Source organism: Ictidomys tridecemlineatus, chromosome 10 (assembly GCF_052094955.1).
Source record: "Ictidomys tridecemlineatus isolate mIctTri1 chromosome 10, mIctTri1.hap1, whole genome shotgun sequence".
NCBI classification, from domain to species: domain Eukaryota; kingdom Metazoa; phylum Chordata; class Mammalia; order Rodentia; family Sciuridae; genus Ictidomys; species Ictidomys tridecemlineatus.
Window position 1 is genome coordinate 64,057,375 of NC_135486.1, and position 21,487 is coordinate 64,078,861.

General features: G+C 39.6%; 1 protein-coding gene across 11 annotated transcripts in view; it reads left to right on the plus strand.

Annotated features, from left to right (window-relative positions):
* The window catches only part of Ryr2 (ryanodine receptor 2), a 505,092-nt gene that overhangs the window by 264,183 nt on the left and 219,422 nt on the right, over positions 1-21,487 (plus strand). For all 11 annotated transcript variants that reach the window (XM_078023113.1, XM_078023103.1, XM_078023102.1 and 8 more), the window contains 2 exons: positions 11,302-11,461; positions 13,563-13,710. In XM_078023113.1, the coding sequence (XP_077879239.1) occupies positions 11,302-11,461; positions 13,563-13,710 (308 nt within the window). The remainder of the gene's footprint in view (positions 1-11,301; positions 11,462-13,562; positions 13,711-21,487) is intronic.

The following is a 21,487-nucleotide window of genomic DNA, read 5'->3' on the forward strand; positions in this document are numbered from 1 at the left end:
AGAATCCCAAATCCTAGAAGCCTACAGGACGCCGAATGTGCAAAACCATAAGAGATCCACACCTAGACATATTATAATGAAGATGTCCAACATACAGAATAAGGAAAGAATTTTAAAAACTACAAGAGAAAGGAAGCAGATTACATTTAGGGGTAAACCAATCAGGATAACAGCAGATCTCTCAACACAGACTCTGAAAGCTAGAAGATCCTGGAATAACATATTTCAAACACTGAAAGAAAATGGGTTCCAACCAAGAATCGTGTATCCGGCGAAATTAAGCTTCAGGATGGAAGATGAAATTAAAACCTTCCACGATAAACAAAAGTTAAAAGAATTCGCAGCTAGAAAACCTTCTCTTCAAAAAATCCTTGGCAAAACATTACAGGAAGAGGAAGTGGAAAATAACATTGAAAACCAACATTGGGAGGTAGGACAGTAAATGGGGGAAAGTAATCAAAGAGGAAAACAAATCAGGTTTAGTATCATCAATAAACAAATATGGCTGGAAGAACAAACCATATCTCAATAGTAATCCTAAATGTTAATGGCTTAAACTCACCAGTTAAGAGACACATGCTAGTTGAATGGATCACAAAACAAGACCCAACAATATGCTGCCTGCAGGAGACGCATTTGATAGGAAAAGATGTACATAGACTGAAGGTGAAAGGTTGGGAAAAATCATACCACTCATATGGACTGCGGAAACAAGCAGGAGTGTCCATACTCATATCTAATAAAATAGATTTCAAGCCAAAGTTAATCAAAAGGGATAAAGAGGGACACTACATACTGCTCAAGGGAACCATACACCAACAAGACATAACAATCATAAATACATATGCCCCAAATAATGGTGCAGCTATGTTCATCAAGCAAACGCTTCTCAAGTTCAAGAGTCTAATAGACCACCATACAATAATCATGGGAGACTTCAACACACCTCTCTCACCACTGGACAGATCTTCCAAACAAAAGTTAAACAAGGAAACTATAGAACTCAACAACACAATCAACAACCTAGACTTAATTGACATATATAGAATATACCATCCAACATCAAGTAGTTACACTTTTTTCTCAGCAGCACAAGGATCCTTCTCAAAAATAGATCATATATTATGTCACAGGGCAACTCTTAGACAATATAAAGGAGTAGAGATAATACCATGCATCTTGTCTGATCATAATGGAATGAAACTGAAAATCAACGATAAAAGAAGGAAGGAAAAATCAGGCATCACTTGGAGAATGAACAATAGGTTACTGAATGATCAATGGGTTTTAGAAGACATTAAGGAGGAAATTAAAAACTTCTTAGAGTTAAATGAAAACACAGACACAACATATCGGAATCTATGGGACACACTGAAAGCAGTTCTAAGAGGAAAATTTATTGCTTGGAGTTCATTCCTTAAAAAAAGAAAAAAACCAACACATAAATGATCTCATACTTCATCTCAAAATCCTAGAAAAAGAAGAGCAAAACAACAGCAAAAGGAGTAGAAGGCAAGAAATAATTAAAATCAGAGCTGAAATTAATGAAATCAAAACAAAAGAAACAATTGAAAAAATAGACAAAACTAAAAGTTGGTTCTTTGAAAAAATAAATAAAATCGACAGACCCTTAGCCATGCTAACGAAGAGAAGAAGAGAGAGAACCCAAATTACTAACATACGGGATGAAAAAGGCAATATCGCAACAGACACTTCAGAAATACAGAAGATAATCAGAAATTATTTTGAATCCTTATACTCCAATAAAATAGAAGATAGTGAAGGCATAGATAAATTTCTTAAGTCATATGATCTGCCCAGATTGAGTCAGGAGGATATAGACAACCTAAACAGACCAATAACAATAGAGGAAATAGAAGAAACCATCAAAAGACTACCAACTAAGAAAAGCCCAGGACCGGATGGGTATACAGCAGAGTTTTACAAAACCTTTAAAGAGGAACTAGTACCAATACTTTTCAAGCTATTTCAGGAAATAGAAAAAGAGGGAGAACTTCCAAATACATTCTACGAGGCCAACACCACACTAATCCCTAAACCAGACAAAGACACTTCAAAAGAAAACTACAGACCAATATCTCTAATGAAACTAGATGCAAAAATCCTCAATAAAATTCTGGCGAACCGGATTCAAAAACATATCAAAAAAATTATACACCATGATCAAGTAGGATTCATCCCTGGGATGCAAGGCTGGTTCAATATACGGAAATCAATAAATGTTATTCACCACATCAATAGACTTAAAAATAAAAACCATATGATCATCTCAATAGATGCAGAAAAAGCATTCGACAAAGTACAGCAACCCTTTATGTTCAAAACTCTAGAAAAATTAGGGATAACAGGATCATACCTCAACATTGTAAAAGCAATCTATGATAAGCCACAGGCCAGCATCATTCTGAATGGAGAAAAATTGAAGGCATTCCCTCTAAGATCTGGAACAAGACAGGGATGCCCTCTCTCACCACTTCTGTTAACATAGTTCTCGAAACACTGGCCAGAGCAATTAGACGAAAGAAATTAAAGGCATAAAAATAGGAAAAGAAGAACTTAAATTATCACTATTTGCTGACGACATGATTATATACCTAACAGACCCAAAAGGGTCTACAAAGAAACTATTAGAGCTAATAAATGAATTCAGCAAAGTGTCAGGGTATAAAATCAACACGCATAAATAAATGCATTCCTGTATATCAGCGACAAATCCTCTGATACGGAAATGAGGACAACTACTCTATTCACAATATCCCCCCAAAAAATAAAATACTTGGGAATCAACCTAACAAAAGAGGTGAAAGATTTATACAATGAAAACTACAGAACCCTAAAGAAAGATATAGAAGAAGACCTTAGAAGATGGAAAAATATACCCTGTTCATGGATAGGCAGAACCAATATCATCAAAATGGCGATACTACCAAAAGTTCTCTATAAGTTCAATGCAATGCCAATCAAAATCCCAACAGCATTTCTTGTAGAAATAGATAAAAGAATCATGAAATTCATATGGAATAATAAAAGACCCAGAATATCAAAAACAGTGCTAAGCAGGAAGAGAGAATCAGGCGGTATAGCGATACCAGACTTCAAATTATACTACAGAGCAATAGTAACAAAAACAGCGTGGTACTGGTACCAGAACAGGCGGGTGGACCAATGGTACAGAATAGAGGACACAGTAACCAACCCACAAAACTACAACTATCTTATATTTGATAAAGGGGCTAAAAGCATGCAATGGAGGAAGGATAGCATCTTCAACAAATGGTGCTGGGAAAACTGGAAATCCATTTGCATCAAAATGAAACTGAATCCCTTTCTCTCACCATGCACAAAAGTTAACTCAAAATGGATCAAGGAGCTTGATATTAAATCAGAGACACGGCGTCTGATAGGAGAAAAAGTTGGCTATGATCTACATACTGTGGGGTCGGGCTCCAAATTCCTCAATAGGACACCCATAGCGCAAGAGTTAACAGCTAGAATCAACAAATGGGACTTACTCAAACTAAAAAGTTTTTTCTCAGCAAAAGAAACAATAAGAGAGATAAACAGGGAGCCTACATCCTGGGAACAAATCTTTACTCCACACACTTCAGATAGAGCCCTAATATCCAGAATATACAAAGAACTCAAAAAATTAGACAATAAGACAACAAATAACCCAATCAACAAATGGGCCAAGGACCTGAACAGACACTTCTCAGAGGAGGACATACAATCAATCAACAAGTACATGAAAAAATGCTCACCATTGCTAGCAGTCAGAGAAATGCAAATCAAAACTACCCTAAGATACCATCTCACTCCAGTAAGATTGGCAGCCATCATGAAGGCCAACAACAACAAGTGCTGGAGAGGATGCGGGGGAAAGGGTACACTTGTTCATTGTTGGTGGGACTGCAAAATGGTGCAGCCAATTTGGAAAGCAGTATGGAGATTTCTTGGAAAGCTGGGAATGGAACCACCATTTGACCCAGCTATTCCCCTTCTCGGTCTATTCCCTAAAGACTTAAAAAGAGCATGCTACAGGGACACTGCTGCATCGATGTTCATAACAGCACAATTCACGATAGCAAGATTGTGGAACCAACCTAGATGCCCTTCAATAGAGGAATGGATAAAAAAAAATGTGGCATTTATACACAATGGAGTATTACTCTGCATTAAGAAACGACAAAATCATAGAATTTGGAGGGAAATGGATGGCATTAGAGCAGATTATGCTAAGTGAAGCTAGCCAATCCTTAAAAAATAAATGCCAAATGACTTCTTTGATATAAGGGGAGTAACTAAGGACAGAGTACGGACGAAGAGCAGGAGAAGAAGATTAACATTAAATAGGGATTAGAGGGGGGAGGGAAAGGGAGAGAGAAGGGAAATTGCAGGGAAAGGGAAGGTGATCCTCAGGGTTATATAAAATTACATACAAGAGGAAGTGAGGGGTAAGGGAAGAAGAACACAAGTGGAATAAATGTTTTACAGTAGAGGTGGTCGAGAGAGAAGAGAGGAGGGGAGAGGAGGAGTGGGGGGATAGTAGAGGATAGGTTAGAGAGCAGAATTCATCAGACACTAGAATGGCAATGTGTAAATCAATGGAAATGTAACTGATGTAACCGATGTGATTCAGCAATCTGTATACGGGTAAAAATGGAAGTTCATAACCCTTCTGAATCAAATTGTGAAACATGATATATTAAGAAAGATGTAATGTTTTGAACGACCAACAATAAAAAAAAAAAGTGAATGAGAAGAAGACAGCAGATTCAATATATTGGGTTTTAAGAAGTCGAGAGAAAACTAGCTGCTGATTTCTGGAGGACCTGGGGAAGGAAGCCTTTTTGAAAGCTTAGGAGATACATGAGCATGTTTACGTAGGAAGGAACCAGAGATGACAGATTGTAAAGGAGAGGAAGGATGGATTCGAGGGCAGGATTTTATATGACCCTGTCCAGGTGTCATGAGAGCTGCCTTCCAAGGAAGTTGACCAGATTAGAGGAGACCAGGGTGCTGATGGAGCCAGCTGGGCAATCTTAGAGACACAACCTCCTGCACTGGATTTCTACCACAGCCCCAGGGCTGTGATGTGTGAAAGAGCAACATTGTGGCATAGTAACATTTTCCCACATTAGTATATTTTTGCTTCAATCTCTTTTGCATATAGTTTAGGGAATTTTGAATGTAAATTCAGTACATTAATTGGTATTAGAAGCTATATTCCCAATTTGGCAACAATTTATTTATTTTTTCTGATATATAATATACATCGCTTCACTAAAATTACTTAAGGATTTTTTGCAGAATATGATTCATTGTGGTTTTTGTCCTTTTCCTGCCTGCTTCTCTTTCTCTCTCAGCACATAAGCAAGAAATGAAAATACAACACATTATGTATTCTTAAATTCACTCATTTCCCCAGTTTTATTATGAAATTAAGCCCTTTACCCACTGTATGTTTTAATGAGCATTGAGTTGAATTACTATACAAATAAAAAGTGCCACTGGAGAGGAATCTACTCCAAAAGCATGTGGCCCTGATATCTGATATGCCTGAGATGAAAAATACTACTGATTGAAATGAAAATAAACTTTTTGAACTTTAATGTCATTTATTTAAGCTTTGCTTTAGCACCTGCTCTTATTAAATCAACAGAACACAGGAGGTCAAAAGCTGATTGCATGTTTCTATCTCTAGGGGCAAAGAGGTGGTTGATGTTGACTTGGGAAAAGTCATATCAGTTTCATCTGAGAGGTTTTTTTTAAAACTAGCACTAGATTTCCTGTCCTTTCCCACCACTTCTTTTTCCCTAGTGATATGAGGCTTCTGCTTGGGATGGGCAGTGCAGTGGTAGGACAGGAAAAGCTGAGAATGATATTCTCAGTGCATGCATGCATGTATTGATTTAAGCTGACTCTGAAGTCAATGTTTAGATAGCACTAACTTGGCTGGGTGTGGTTCGGTGGTAGTACATATGCCTGAAACGCACGAGGCCCTCAGCTTCCTTCCCAGAGCCATAAAAACAAGAATATATGTATGTTGATATGACACAGATATATACAGGTTACAAAAATACTACCTAAGGAAAAATGATAAAAATATAAATTGCTTTCTCTGTAATAAGACACTGTAACTATGAAGGGGCAGAAGAAAACTGTAACACTCTTTATAGGTAGTGGATAATTTTCACAGATCACAAATTTTAAAAATGCACTCATAGGTAAGGTTTTCCACTTCTCATCAGGTTTAATTTTCAGATTGAAACCCAATGGGCCTGGCAGCCAGAGTTCAGGCTAATACTGGGAACTCAGTCCTTCTGTTCAGTACAGACTTACCCTAGTTGATATTTTCTGTTCATCCTTTAGATCTTGACTTCAGTATTATCCCAAAGCCACCATCCTTGATCCCTTTAAACTTGTACCTTTGAATTTGTTCTTTCCCTGTTCCCCTTTGCTGCTTCATTTTCCCACAGCACTTAAATCTTCAAGTGGACTATTTTTCACACATTTCTTTTGTGGACTCCCTGATTCCAGTGAGAACACATTTCTGTGTAGATTTTTGTGACCCTATTGTTCAGTGATGTCGTGTTGGCTCCTTCAACTGGGCCTCAGAACATCCTCCTGCCACATGTGTGTTGGATGGTGTGTTGGAGCTCAGGTTTACCCTCTGGGCTACTCACTGGTTGGGAAGGGGGTCCCATCCTTGGCCATTCTCGCTGATCTGGCTGTCATTGGCTGGCTTGTCAGCGTTCGCCTCTGGTGGACACTTACAGGGTGCATGCTTCCTTTCTGATCTGTGGGAGTGGGTCCACACTTGGGCTCCCCTTGCCTCTATGGTCACTGCTCTTCTCTGTCTCCCAAGCCTTCCTGGGAAATGCTAAGAACTGGAAAGCTCTTTCTGATAGTATGGACTTTGCAGGGTCTTGGTGGAGGAAGGAGTTGCTCCAGCCTAAAAGATGGACTTGGTTTATCACCACTTCTGTTCTCCTGAGCACTAGGGCTTAGGGGTACAAAATGATGGGACCTGGCCATTGCCCTGGGTACCACCTGGGAAGCAGGACACAGGTTTGCCGTGGCTTTGCAGAATCTCTGTGATTGCACCTGGGTTAGGGTAGGGGCACTGGCTTTCCTCTGACTCTCCTTGCCTCTAGGCTCTGGGACCTCAGCCTGCCTCAGACTGGAGACCTTGGGTTAAAGAACCATGTCTTTCCTTCCCATCCCAAGGCATAAGGTGCTTTTTTGTGTCAGAAGAGACACTTTTACTATTACAGGGCTATTCTCTGTGATAGTAAAAATTTGAAAAGTGAAGGGTAGACTTTGGGGTCTATCTTTAAAATGATTCTTTCTTGGGAGCAGTGGATGCTTCCTGATCTTATTGAAGAGGGCCGAGTGTTGGTGGAAGACTTAAAAGCTTGAAGGAGCAGGGGTAGTAACAGAGGGCACATAGGCATGTTAGATATTTATTTTTTTTTTGCAAAAAGATGTGAAATAGTAGAAGAAATACATCTCTTGAACCTTAGTTTTCTAAGTTCTATGTCAGAATTATTTTTTCTGTGTTTGTTTTCTGGAGAATGGTTTTTGAATATTCTCTACTCGCTTTCTGTGAGATGTCAGCCCAGGATTCATTTCTAGGAGATGTGCTTCCAGCAAACTCATCCTTTAGTCTCTGTGGTGTGCAGTCATCTGAGATCTTCCCATTTGTTCCAAGGCACTTGCAGGGCTGATTTGCTATTGAAATTTACAGCTAACATCCACTGAACTTGGACATCATCTTTTCATGTTTACCGCACATCTTTTACAACATGATTTCCAAGCTTCATTTAACTTGATTCATGCTAAACAAGCAAGCTTGGGAAGTGGGGGTGGCTGGGAAAAGAAGGAAAGGCTTGCTTTTTAGTGTTTCTGGTGTTTTGCCACGTTTTGCTGCCTTATTTTAATTGGCCCTTCAGTGAGATGATACCAAGCTCTTTTCCAAGGTTCCTTCAGAATACCTGAGTAGGAATCACGTGGGTCACATGGGTGAAGTGCACAACGGAGCTGCCACTTAACCGGAAGACTCCTCAGCTGGGCCAAGTGCTGTCAATGTTTTGTTTACATCTTGGAGAACTTGATGCAAATGGAGCTGGCACTTTGCCAGGTTTTTTTGTTCTTTTTCCAGAGTTATTTAAAAAGAAATTTCACTGTAAGGAAACTGAAACCCAGGCTGTTCGGATAATTTATTATTCACTGTTGTTTTTATTGTTTTGTATTATTAGATTATAATACTTGTCAAAATAAGACTAAAAGCTATTAACTAGAAGAGTTTGAATATTTAGAAAGCCAACAGATTGAATTTGCTTAATTTCATCTGTGTTTCTCAGAAGCTAATTTTGTAGATGATAGATGACACAGAAACCTGGCATTTTAAAGTAGGAGAATGAAAGCCAAACAGCCAACCTCCTAAACAAATAGATGGAAGGAAAGAGGAACCCAGGGCTGATTCTGGCAGAATTTTTCCAAGAAGTTTGAGAAGGTGGTATGTAATATGCAAAAATCTTTTATATGAACTGTGCATATTTTGTATTAATACATATGGTAGTGATAGAACTTTTCCCTATCTTGGGGGCTATGAAATTTGACTTCCCAGGAATTACCATAATAATCTCTATTTCCTTTAAATTTCTAGGAATCAGTCTGAAATCATTTAGCTTCCAAGATCCATGTCAATCCCATTCTGTTTAAGACTTTGTTGTTCTTTTTTTGACCACAAAATAATAACTCATATTAGCTATTGATTGAGCTTTATGTACCTCTTTACATGAATTAATAACATTATTTACCAAGGTATATTTAATCATTTTTTAGCATATTATTTGTTTGGCTATGATGGTTTGATTCTTGTTTCCTTTGTCAAGATGCATGACAGATGGAAAATGGTTTTATAAGTTACTGCTTTTCATACCATTAATTCAAGTTGGTGAATCAGTCATTTCATTCTGTCATCAGTTTCTTCAAAATAGGGTTGGCTGAATTTATGAACTTCAAAAATATTTGTATTTTTATGCTACAGGAATATGAGATGATTTTTAGTGTAACAGATGTGGAAATGAAAGGTTTGAGAGAAATGATGATAACTTAATTTGGGTGAGATTATTAATTATTTGAAAGAACCATTTAAGCTTGCTTATTTATTTATTTGCACAAGTGGAAAGCCTGGTTAAAAAAATTTTTTTTAGTTCACATGTGAAAATGAGTGTGAACTAATTATTGTGCTTCTTCAGACCAGCAGATGTGAACCAACTCCATGGGTTTTCACTGCAATCATAAATTAAAGCAACTGGGGAAGAAATTCTGCTCAGGAAGAGGAAACTTACAAAGTGGCACGCTGTGGAAATATTTTACAGTTTCACCTATTAGTAGAACTTGTCTGTAATTTGTTGTTTGCAAGGTCATCTTTCCCACCCTCCAACTTTCAAAAATACCTTCCCAGTTTATGCAATGTTGCTGGAAAGCCTGCTTTAGACCAGTTGCCAGGACATTTCTCTCCTTTTTGAGGGGTACAGTGAGGTAGCCTTGGCTCTAATTGGTGATTCTTGTCTTAATTCCAGATCTTCATTATCTGTGTTTCCTGAGACAGCTGGGTGGGATGAGGGCAAATGGAGAGGGAGACAAGGAAGAGGGGTGTGTGCTGCCCTCTGCCAGGTCCTTGTGGGCCCCTCAGGGGACTGAGAAGAGACATGGGGAGGTGTGCAGATGGGGCTCTTCCTCACTCTGCAGGCTGCCTCCAGCAAATAGCATCCAACTTGAAAATTAGACTCTGTCTGCATGATTATTGTTCAGGGTATAGAAGGTTCTGGATGTTCTTCTTTGAAGAAAATGTTAGCTGAATGAGAGCTTGTATATGTGAATGTACTTGGAGCTTGCAAATTTGTACACTGAAACCTCAGAAATCTGTAAGATGATTCATATGAATGGATAAAAACAGTCATGTAGCTTCTTATTTTTAAAAAAATGGAAATAATATTGACCCATGTATATAGAGTTCTGTTTAAGACAGAACAGAATTTCACGTCTATAAATTTAGTGTAAATTGAATGACATAAGAAAGTAATTAGCTATAATTTTTGCATTTGCCAGACTAATCTACTTGAAACAGAATATTTCTGTGATTTTTGCCACTAGATAAATTATTTTAAGATGTTTTATAAAGAAATAGGAGTGGAATGAACTGGAATGAGTGGATGATTTATAGTTTCATTTTAAAGACTGTTTTCTCACATATTCTGATGCCTTTTTTTAAAGCTAGTATTATTATCTGGTGAATTTTCATTTCACAAAAGGAGAATCTTTGAGATGAAGATGGATGTTTATTTACATTCAGTTTGACAAATAAAATTAATTCCTTCAGAAATGGTTATTCAAAAGGTTACTATCAGCTGGGAATTGTTTTTGATATAATGGCAGGAAAATGGATCAGAAACAGATCAAGGCATAGTTGATCATTGGAATAAATGAGAAGAATGAGCTAGAAGCCATGGTGACCTGGCCTTGTGCCAGTCTCAGGAGTGTTGGGGCAAGACTGTGTGGACAGAGTCTGTGGCATCACTGCACTTGGGAGTGTGTGCTGAGAGGTCAACATTGTGAGTTTTGCATTCTTCCAAAGATTAAAGCTTCCTACTCTTGTAAGACCTTCAGTCTGTCACTCAGAGTGTGGAAGTAGCCGCTACTCAGACTTCCCTGAACTCCAGGGAAATAAAATGTAATCACATTTTAGATGATTGCATGGCTGAGATTTTCTCTCTTATTTAGTGACTTCCTTGGTAACATAACCAGGGATGGCAATAGAGAAATAGTTACAAACACATTAGAATCTCCCTGTGGAATAAAGAACAGATAGTAAAAAAGATACGCTGATTCACGAGACAAATATTACATTACTGTAACATTTAAAAGTTGAAGAAAATGAGAATTTTACAGGAAGAGAAATCCATTAGATGTTTAATAGTTAATCGGTAGCTTGATTTAAACTATTCAAAAGCCTTAACTATTAGGAACTCATGCGGTGATAGCATCTTTGAAAAGTAAGTCGTCTTATTTCTGTTGGTGTGACAATGGAAACATACAGGTCATGTGGCTTTTCTGCCTAATCACATCAGCTGAAGTGAGGGGGTGCAGACTTGCTTGTCCCTCACCCCTGGGTTCCACTCTGGTTTATGGAGAAGTTGGGATTGGTGGCACCATGACAGGACTATCATAGGATTGTAAATTTTAATTACAAATTTCTTTGCTTTGTAGTTACCAGCTGACAAGTGGATACAAGCCTGCCCCAATGGACCTGAGCTTTATAAAGCTCACTCCATCTCAGGAAGCAATGGTGGACAAGTTGGCAGAAAATGCTCACAATGTGTGGGCCCGGGATCGAATTCGGCAGGGCTGGACTTACGGCATCCAGCAGGTACATGGTCATCTTGGCATGTCCTCTGAGATCCACTTCAGTGGGAATTAGCTGAATTTGCAAGAGGAGGAATTAAATTATGACCACTTCACATAGGGTGTACTCAGAGCCTTAGAAAGAGCACCATGCCCAATACTACACAGCCAGCAGGTGGGAGAAACAGGACTGTGGTCAAGACCTCAGACCCCAGAGCCAGAGTCCTCCACTTTCTTATTACAGTGCTTCTTGCCAGCTTCTGATGGGATCCCCTCACAGGAAGATATTCAGGAATAAAATGGATTATTGCATTTAGGCTTAGAATAGGGTTCCATATAAAACCTAAAACATGGTTTGGAAAATGCATTTCTAAAGCCCTTCTAGTGGCTTATATCATTTGGAAGAAGAAAGAAAACTTGGCATGATTTACCCCATGAAATGATGAGATATTTTTGTATTGAATTATACTGGTCATAATCCATGCAAATATTAACATTAAATCTAATATGCTGTGTGTATGCATGTGCTAATGCTAATCCGTACTTTTACCAGAGAGAGGTTAAGGAGTCTTTTGGTTCTCTGCAAAAAGAAGACTCACTTGCCTTGAAGACCATGTGTCTTGCAGACAAAGCAGGATTTCCCTGATGTCTGCCTCTTCCAGGAAGGTGCTCCTTCCTCCTCAGGTGGTTTCTACTCATTATCTGAGCTGTTTTTCCATTTCTTCTCCTAGCCCCACCCCTCTACTCTTTTACACCCCTCTCCCTGCCACATGTTTTCTGGTTTATGGGAATGATGCTGTCTTAGGCTTTTTGTCTCCCTCCAGTTAATGTTTCTAGATCAGAACTGGACTCTAAGCAGCTTGAAAGCAGGGGTTTGTTGATGGTCCTTTCCTCTGTCCCTCTAGCACAGCTTATATCAGACCTCAGCATGCACTGGAGCCTGACCAGCAGCTTTAGCATTCTGATTCCCAGGACCCAATCTGCACAGAGTGGGACTCCCTTTAGCTGCAGATTTCCTAGGTTGGGAAGTTGGAGGGCATACCATGTCCAAAGGGATGTGGCTGTATTGGCAGTACAGAGCCTCTGTTTATACTGTCTGTTGGTTTGGGGATCGTTTTCGAGTGGCCCTGGCCCGAGGAACCACAGGATGGTTTTACTACGGGTGGGAGTAGGTGTTCAGGCATCCAAAATTAGGTATTGTAGTTGAACTTGCTGGAAGAAAGGAGAGATAACACAGTTATAGCTCCTGTCCTCCAGGACCACTCCTGGCAACCACAGCTTTGTGGTGTGTGACAACATATAGGGAGACCCACAGCCTCCCAGTTCCTCTTTATGCCAAGGCAAGTTAGGTATTGACTATGCTGTTTGAAATAGGGAAACTCAGCAGATACCACAGTGGAATCTCAGTGAATGGGAAGAAGTACTTTCCTGAGAGGTGGTGCCTAAGCCCCAGGAGGGATGGATGCATCTGTGTCCATCCCTGAAGTGAGTTTTCTGCTTTCCAAGATGAGGCATCCTAACAGTAACATTCTAACTCCATTTCAACACCAGAGCCTCTTTGGTGATGGGCCATTAGTATGTTTGATAGTCATTTCAGTGTTCCTGGTTAACCTAATTTGGGTGGATGGAGTTGGCCTCGTGCGCGTTTTCCAAGCTCTTGGAGGCCTGTGGAGTGGCTGCCTGTAATATGCTGGATTCTGTCTGAGGAAGGGAAAGGGGCCTTGTGTTGTCCATTGACTCAAACCACCCAGAGGTGACCAGTACTAATCAGGCCCTGCTTGTTACAGAGACTTGTCAGTGAGCTTTGCTAGCAGAGTGTGTGTCCTCCAGAATAGCCCAGTGTTTTACAGCCCCGGCAGGTGGTTGGAGGCGAGTAAAGCTGCTTTGGTGACTGTCCTTATATTCCCCCCTTCTCACTGAGAGCCTATTTTAAATTGATGTCCTTATTCCTGTGCTATAATCTCTTGTTTTAATGGAGTTTTGGTAATTTCTGGAGTCCAGGAAGACAAATGGAGTGTGAAGCGGCAGCTTTTACCCTTGGACTGGATTTTGATGTGTTTGTCAGCCACTTTGTTCCACAGGCTGCTGGTGTCGCTTTGATGACTACACACCTCTTTCCCTCGCAGGATGTAAAGAACAGAAGAAACCCTCGCCTTGTGCCCTACACCCTCCTGGATGACAGAACCAAGAAATCAAACAAGGACAGCCTGCGTGAGGCCGTGCGCACGCTGCTGGGCTACGGCTACAACCTGGAAGCCCCGGATCAAGAACACGGTAGTGGTTTTTCTTTGCCGCCTCTGCTTCCAAACTCAAGAGTAGTTCTTCAAAGCTGAATAAGGGAATGGAAGGGCTGATACGGTAGCACCTTCTAGTCTAAGTGACTCCAAGTGGGTTTTGTTCCCTGATGGACACCTGCAGAATTAGGCCTGTCTCTCAGGGGGTGGCTCAGGACCACAGTGAATCTGCAGGGGAAGGGAGAGGCTGACCTTCCAGAAGAGTCCATGATGAGCGGTTGCCTCTCCATACTGGCTGGCTCCCCTACCTGGCCAGTCTTCCAGAAGAGCTGTTTTCATTCATTATGGGGGTAAATGTATGTTTTCCCAAATCCCACCTTCATCATTTATGTTTAAACATATCAGCAAAACTTAATAAGTGTGATGTTCTTCCTTAAGAAAAACACACTAGAATAGGCACTCAAAAAATATTTGATAAGTTGGTGGATTTGTAAGGTGGTATAAAAACACATTTCCCTTAAATAATACCTTCTCAGAAAATGGTCTAAAATGGCTGACTCTTTACCTCTTTGCTAATGCAGTTTGATTTAGTATTAATGTCCAGAGTTTGAATTGACAAAAATGAAACAAGGATTATGTGTTTCATTATAGTTACTTACATATTTTGGTAAGGAAGTTTTAAAAATCTGTCCCACATATCCTCTGAGGACTCATTTTCAGTGTGGTACCTGTGCATAAGGATGAGTTCAGATCTTGATAATGACAGTATTCACGTGGTGCTTTATATGGAACTATCCAGAGTGGTGATTGCTCATGAGGCCTTTACAATTATTATTTACTCCTTGTGGTAATGCTTTGAGAATGATGCTTGTGTTGTGCCTGTTGTACAGGTTAGGAGACTGAGATTCAGGGGGCTGCTGTGTCATCCCATCTGCTTTGTGTGGATGCAGGATTCTAACGCCAGCATTCTGATAGGTTTTTGTCCTTTGAATTGAGAATGTAGTCAGCTCAATGTCTTGAGAGACCTTGGTAGTTACTGGATCATTACATTTGCTGCAAGTAAAATTAAGTATGGGCTTGAAAACAATAATATTCGTAACTACAGTATGACTTCTTGCTTACCTTGAGGCTGGCTTTATGGCAAGAGACATGCAGTACACTCTTAGGAGCAGCTGCTAGTTGGCAGGGGTGTGCAGAAGACGGCCAAGAGCCCCCCTCACAGAGCTGTCAGCTGCATCTCGCTGGGAGGGAAGAAAACAGATTTCTAGGCCAAGAAAGTACAATTAGAAAAAGTCCTATAGCTGTTGAGCATAGAATATGTTTAATTAGTTCTTTTTAATTATATTTTTCAATTGAAATGTAATTTACGTACATTAAAATATGTAGAACTTATATGTTCAGTTGGGTGAATTTTGATGGTTTTATGCACAAAAGGAACTTCAACCTAAAACTATGGGTCCAATGTGATCTTTATTCTAGAAGGTTCCCTTGTGTTTCCAGTGGAGTAACCACTCTCTAAATCCTGCCACCACAGATTTTGTCCCTTGTTGAACTTTATGCAGACATCTTTGTGTGTCTGGCTTCTTGGCAGTCCTCTGCACTAACAAGCCATGTTTTGCTCACCTATTTTCATTCTGTTGAAGATCTGGGTTGCTTCTGGTTTTAGGCTGTTACAAACAAGGCTGCTATGAACATTTGTAGAGGAGTCTTTGTGTAGATTTATGCTTTCATTTCTCATAGAGCAAAACCCTGGTGTATCATTGCCAGGTCATAGTTTTATATTTATCTTTTTGTTGAATTGTATCTTAAAAAATATCTCTTGGATTTAAGCACTATGTCAGATATTGCAAATATTATCTTCCAGTTGGTAGTTTGCCTTTTCATTTCCTTCATGGGGTCTTTGAAAGAGAAGGCTTTAAATTTTTTTTTTTTGCTTAAAATGACAGATATTTACTCTCTATAATAGTCCAGAGGTCAGAAGTCCAGAACCAAAGTGTGAGTAAGGCTGGATTCCCCCAGAGTACCTAGATAGACTGCATTCCTTGGTTGTTGCCAGCCAGCATCCTTGGCTTGTGGCCACATTACTCCAGGACCTACCTCCATCCTCACATTGCCACCTCCTACCTGTGTTCTTTCCTTTTTCTTTAGAGACAGAGTCTTGCTGTATCACTCAGGCTGGGCTCCAGCTAGGCAATCCTCCATCCTTGGCCTCCCATATAGCTGGAATAACAGATGTGTGCCACTGTGTGCAGCTCTTCTTGTGTCTCTTATAAGGATATTTGTCATTGGATTTAGGGCACAGTTAGGTAATCTGAGATGATCTCATCTCATCCTTAAGGTCAGGGGCATCTCTTAATACTTCCTGATTATCCTCAGGATTATCCTGGTTACTGCCTCTAGCAATGTGGCTTACTTTGATCTCTTGCTGTGCTTCCATGCCCCCCTTTAAATGATTTCTAGTAATTGTGACCTGGCCAGCCTTTTCTGAGCATTTACTATACTGTGCTCACCTAAGCTACTTACACAAGCTCATTAATTCTCATCATGACCCTTTGAGATGGCTACTGTCATTTCCATTTTGTAGATGAGAGGATTTTGGGTTAGCAAAGTCATGTAACTTGAGCAAGACCACGCTTCAAGGGGATGCTCTGACCCCACTTCTCTCTCCCTGGACTTCAAATCCCCCAAAGAAAATGTACAGAAATGTTGGATTCAATTATTATCTAAAATATAATCAGTTTTGTAAAAAGGTTTACAGTTTCTGAAAGTGGACAATGAATTGGGGGTGGGGCATGGGACGATATGCTGAGAGGGAAAGATGTGAGGGTATAGAGTTAATTTTGAAGTCTATTTATGATTTTTCCTTTCTATTTGTATACTTTATGTCCAAAGAAATCTTTGCTTATGCAAAGACAAAGATCTCCTCTTGTATTTTCTTCAAGAGTTTTATTATCTTAGCTTTTACTTTGAGATCTCTGACCTAGTTTGAGTTAATTTTTGTTAATGATGTGAGGTTGAGAGCAAGGTTTGTTTTTTGTACAGATGGATATCCAGCTGTCCCAGCACTATTTGTGCAAACAGTTATCCTCTTTCCAAATTATATTATCATGTCCTTTTTGTCAAAATTTATTGATCACATTTAAATTGGTCTATCTCCGGACTGCTCATGCTATTCCATTGACCTATGCATCTCTCCCTAAGTGAAAGGAAAGTAAGGAACCAGGAAATGGGTGAGTGAGAAATGAAAGACAGAGACCAGGCAGAGCTGTCAGAGCTGACAAATAAAGGCACATCTCTCCTTAGATGCAGAGAGGCTATACAGGCTTGGATTCTGCAACTTTTATAGGGCAGGCTCAGGAATCAGAGCCAGCAAGTCCTAATGTGGTTAATGGTGGGGTTGGTATGAGGGAATGATGAGTCTTTCTCAGAAAGGCCCTTGGGCGGGAAACCAAAACTTTTTCTTAAGATGCCCGCTGTCATTTAAGATGGCCATCCAGATGCTAAGCAAGGACCTTAAAGTAAGAATATGTCACCCTGTCGTTATCACTTTACAAAAAGTCCTGACATCGGGTGCTATAAATCCTCCAACTTCCTTCTTTTTAAAGGATTTCTTTGATTTTTGTCCCCTTGCATTTCTTAAATACTGTAGATTCAATGTATCAGTTTGATTTTTCTTTTTTGGTACTGGGGATTGAATTCAGGGGCACTCAACCACTGAGCCGCATCCCTATCCCTTTTTTGTATTTTACTTAGAGTCAGGGTCTCACTGAGTTGTTTAGTGCCTTGCTTTTGCTGAGACTGGCTTCGAACTTGTGATCCTCCTGCCTCAGCCTCCAGAGCCATGAGGATTATAGGAATGTCCCTGGGCCTGGCATCAGTTTGATTTTGAAAGAATTAGAGCCGAATTTATAGGTCATTTGGGGAAAACTGATATTTTAACAGGATTTTTTTTTTAACAGGAGTTTGCCAATTCGTCAACGAACGTGGCACATTCCTGTGTTCCATTTCCTCCTATTTATCTCAGCCTTGTTTTGTAGATTTCAGGATAGAGATTGCACACAGTATTTGTTATTTATCCGATATATTTGGTATGTTTATAAAAAAAGCAATTTTATTTTTCAGTTACTTATTGTTATATACGAGATACATTATTGGTATTTGTATATTAATCTTATATCTTGGGGTTACTAGGGGGTGTCCCAGGAGGTGCCCCAGAAGGAATAAGGGGACCCAATTCTGCCCTGGCAGATTATTGACTTACTTTCAGGAGTTCAAGATGCATCAAAAGATGGCCAAGCAGAAATTTATTTGGAGAGCAAGGAGATTAATTCAGGAAAGAGGTGCACCCTGGGGGTCTCGGCTGCTGCTTCTAAAGGAAGCTTTGTAAATGTGAGCAGGAGAAGCACATGGCGGGTCAGCCTTAGAATTTTCGGTTTCTGTCACTGGGACCTGCTCTGGTTCTTCTCAGAATCTTCAGGGTGACCTTATCTGGTTAACAGATAGCACTTCAGTGTACCATGTCTTGGGGTTTTAGCACTATTTCTCTTTCTCTCTCTGCGCCCCACCCCAAATCTCTGTCTGTCTGTCTCTTCTCTCAGCTCCTTTTACTTATCCCTAAAATACATCCTGTAAGCTAACAAGATATATAGGCATTGATCAACTGGACTTGGAATACTCCAAGTTTTATTAGACCTTTTAGGAATTCAGACCTGGGGAGTAGAGTGAGGGAGGCTGGAGTCTAGATTTAAAGGGACAGTCCCTCTTGTCTCCTGGCCTGTCTTTCCACCTGTCTTCCTTTCTTTTATCCTGCCTTAGTGTTGACTAGGTAAATTTGTCTATCTGTTCTGCCCCCCCCCACACACACACATGCACTTATAGAATCCATAGAGTTTTCTGCATACATAATCATGAGATGTATAAGAAAAATCTAACTTTTTATTTTACAGCCATCACTTTTTGCCTCTTGACTGGTAAGAAATTCAGATCAGGGTTGCATGGGGGTAGAACTGGGGGTGAGGGAAGACCTAAGGGAAGAGGTTTCCAAGTTTCACTGCAAAACTGGATGGGACGCATGGGCAGCTGAGTTCTCAGTGTCCTTCACCACACTGCAGAGATTACCTTTGGTTCCTGGTTGCTTGGGAGCTTTTGTCATGAGCAAGATGTTGAATTGTGTGCTTTTGTTCTTTACCTATTTTTCTTCTTTGTTGATATTTTGATTAACATTGACTTTCAAGCATTCAACCTGGTTTTCATTTCTAGGATAACTGGTTAGTCATGATGTAGTGGCCTTTTTAAAAACAGAGCCAGATTCTGTTTTCTGATACTTTGCTTAGAATTTTTGTATCTATGTCAATGAGGATATTCTTCATGATTACAATATCAGGGCAAAACTGGCCATGTAGGTTAGGGTTTGTTCCTTTCTCTTCTATTTTCTGAAAGAATTAGTGTTAGTTTTGTATTATTTCTTCCTTAAATGTTGATTTGAAATTTAGAACAAGTATTTGATTATGTTCACCAGTAAATTAATTTGCTTCATTTAAGTTGCTCTCATTTATTGGTGTAAAGCTGTTTCATCATCCGGTTATCATTCTGCATGTTAAATCTGTGGTGACACTTCCTTTGACATTCCTGATATCGATAGTTCATGTTTTTTCTCATTGCTATTGGTCTTCTTAGGGTTTAGTTGACTTCATAATTCTTTTCAAATAATTGATCCTAAATCTATCTTTTGGGGATTTAAACTGTCAAACACAAACTTACCTTCTCATCTCACCTACTGGGGGTCATTGCTAGTAATCTGTCATGATTATGAGTGTCAGTGTCTCACTGCTTCCCAGGAGGGTGTTACACTCAGAGTGACCATGGTGTCCTGTGAAAACTCCACTCTCTGGTCACAGTGTTAAGGGATCCTGTTTCACAGCCCCACAGAGCCTCTTTGAAATGACTTGACCTGTGGGCTTTTTAGTGAATTCTGTAGAGAACAGGCATAAAATCGTTGCTTGTAAAATGGTAGTATAGCACTTCCCACAGTGTTTTTGCCTACATTTTAATGTTTGATTCAACTACTCGGGTAAATGAAGAATATAATACTCACAGAGGTCTTTAGCACCCTTTAAGTTTATACTTCTTTAATGTTTTTGTATCGTTACAAGAGAGGGTAGGAGAGGTGACAATATTTTTTTTTTCTGTTAGAAAGATGTTATAATGATAATAATGAAGTGTTGGGGAGAATCACCTAGTTGTTTAGCCTGACATGCCATTTATTTTTATATTAACATGCTTTCATTCTTTCCCCTTGAATATTTATATTTTGGGTACCTGGAGTCTTCATAAACATGATTGATTATCTGACCCTCCCTTCCCTCATCCTGCTGCATTTTAAGTCTTTCGGAAGTTACTTACTCAACTTTATCAGGACTTCTCACTGTTGCTTTCCTGATACGCACTGAAAATCATAACCTGAGAGTCGTGCTCAAACCAGTCTCACTCAGTTATAAAGTTAGAAATGACATCATGAGCACTAAAGAGAAGGGGGTGGATAGCACAACTCAGAGAGATGATCCCTGTGGATTTAGTGGAAACCTTGAGTCTTCAAAGAAAGAGTAAAGAGTTAATGATGGTAAGGAGAGTACATTTTACTTGTACATGGAAATTGGCAGTACATGTCAGAGAAACTGTTAGTGGTTATTTTAAAATATATGACCACTTAAAGGCATAAGAACAAAATTGATCAGTTACCTCTGATCAATTCCATATCAAAGGTAACTGATGAACTTTCTTCTTGGTGATCCTGGGTAAGTAAGGTGTTATTCAGAAGACTTAGATTCAGTCTATTTACAACCATAATATAATTTAATCTTCTGAATACTCTCATTGACAGTGTGTTGCTACATTTCAGTTACCTATTTTCCTATGAATTATGAGGACAAAATCCTAATTGGATGTCATTTTGCTTCCATATTTGAAATTATTCTCATTTCCATTTGATTTCAGTATGTGGATATTGAAGGCACACATTTACTGTGCCTAAATCTGGGATTCAAGGAACAACACTAAAGTTTTATCTATATGGTAGCTTTCAGTGCAAGGAGAGATGGTTGACTAAATTTCCAAAACTACCATATGGTGAAAGCATCATTTCTGCAAAGAGTTTAACTCAGCTTGGTGATGTGAGGGAAATCTTAAAAGAGGAGGTGTATGGGTTACTGACTCATGTATAACAGATTACTCCCCCCAGAAGAACTTAATGGCTCAAAACTATATTTATTACTTCAAAGTTTCTGTGAGTTAGGAATTGAGAGTACCTTGGTAAGGTGGTTCTGAATCATGGCCTGTGTTGTTGTTGCTGTCACATGGCCAGGTCATCTGAAGATGGAGGGTTGATACTGAGGCAGCTAGCTCACTTACATAGCTGTAGATGAAGGATTCATTTCCTTGCTGGCCGTTAGCAGGAGACACAGCCAGATGGCCACAGCCTTTTCCACATAGACCTCTTCATAGAGATGCTTGAGTGCCTTCATGGACAACCCACTTCCCTTGCAGCATATGATCTAAGAGTGAGCATGAGAAGGAAGCTGTAATGCTGTTACACCAACTTCCACCATAGTCTATTACAAGTGAATCACTGAATGAAGTCCACACTTTTCAAATGGCAGTGTGACGAAATATTTGTGGACATATTTTAAACTTATCAAAACAGGCAAAGCTGGGTATGATTTAGAAGGATGATTGTATGAATTCTATGTGCAACTGGGAGTTCATGTCACTAGGTTCATGCACTCCAAACAGAGAAAGTGGTATATTTGAAGGTGTGGAGA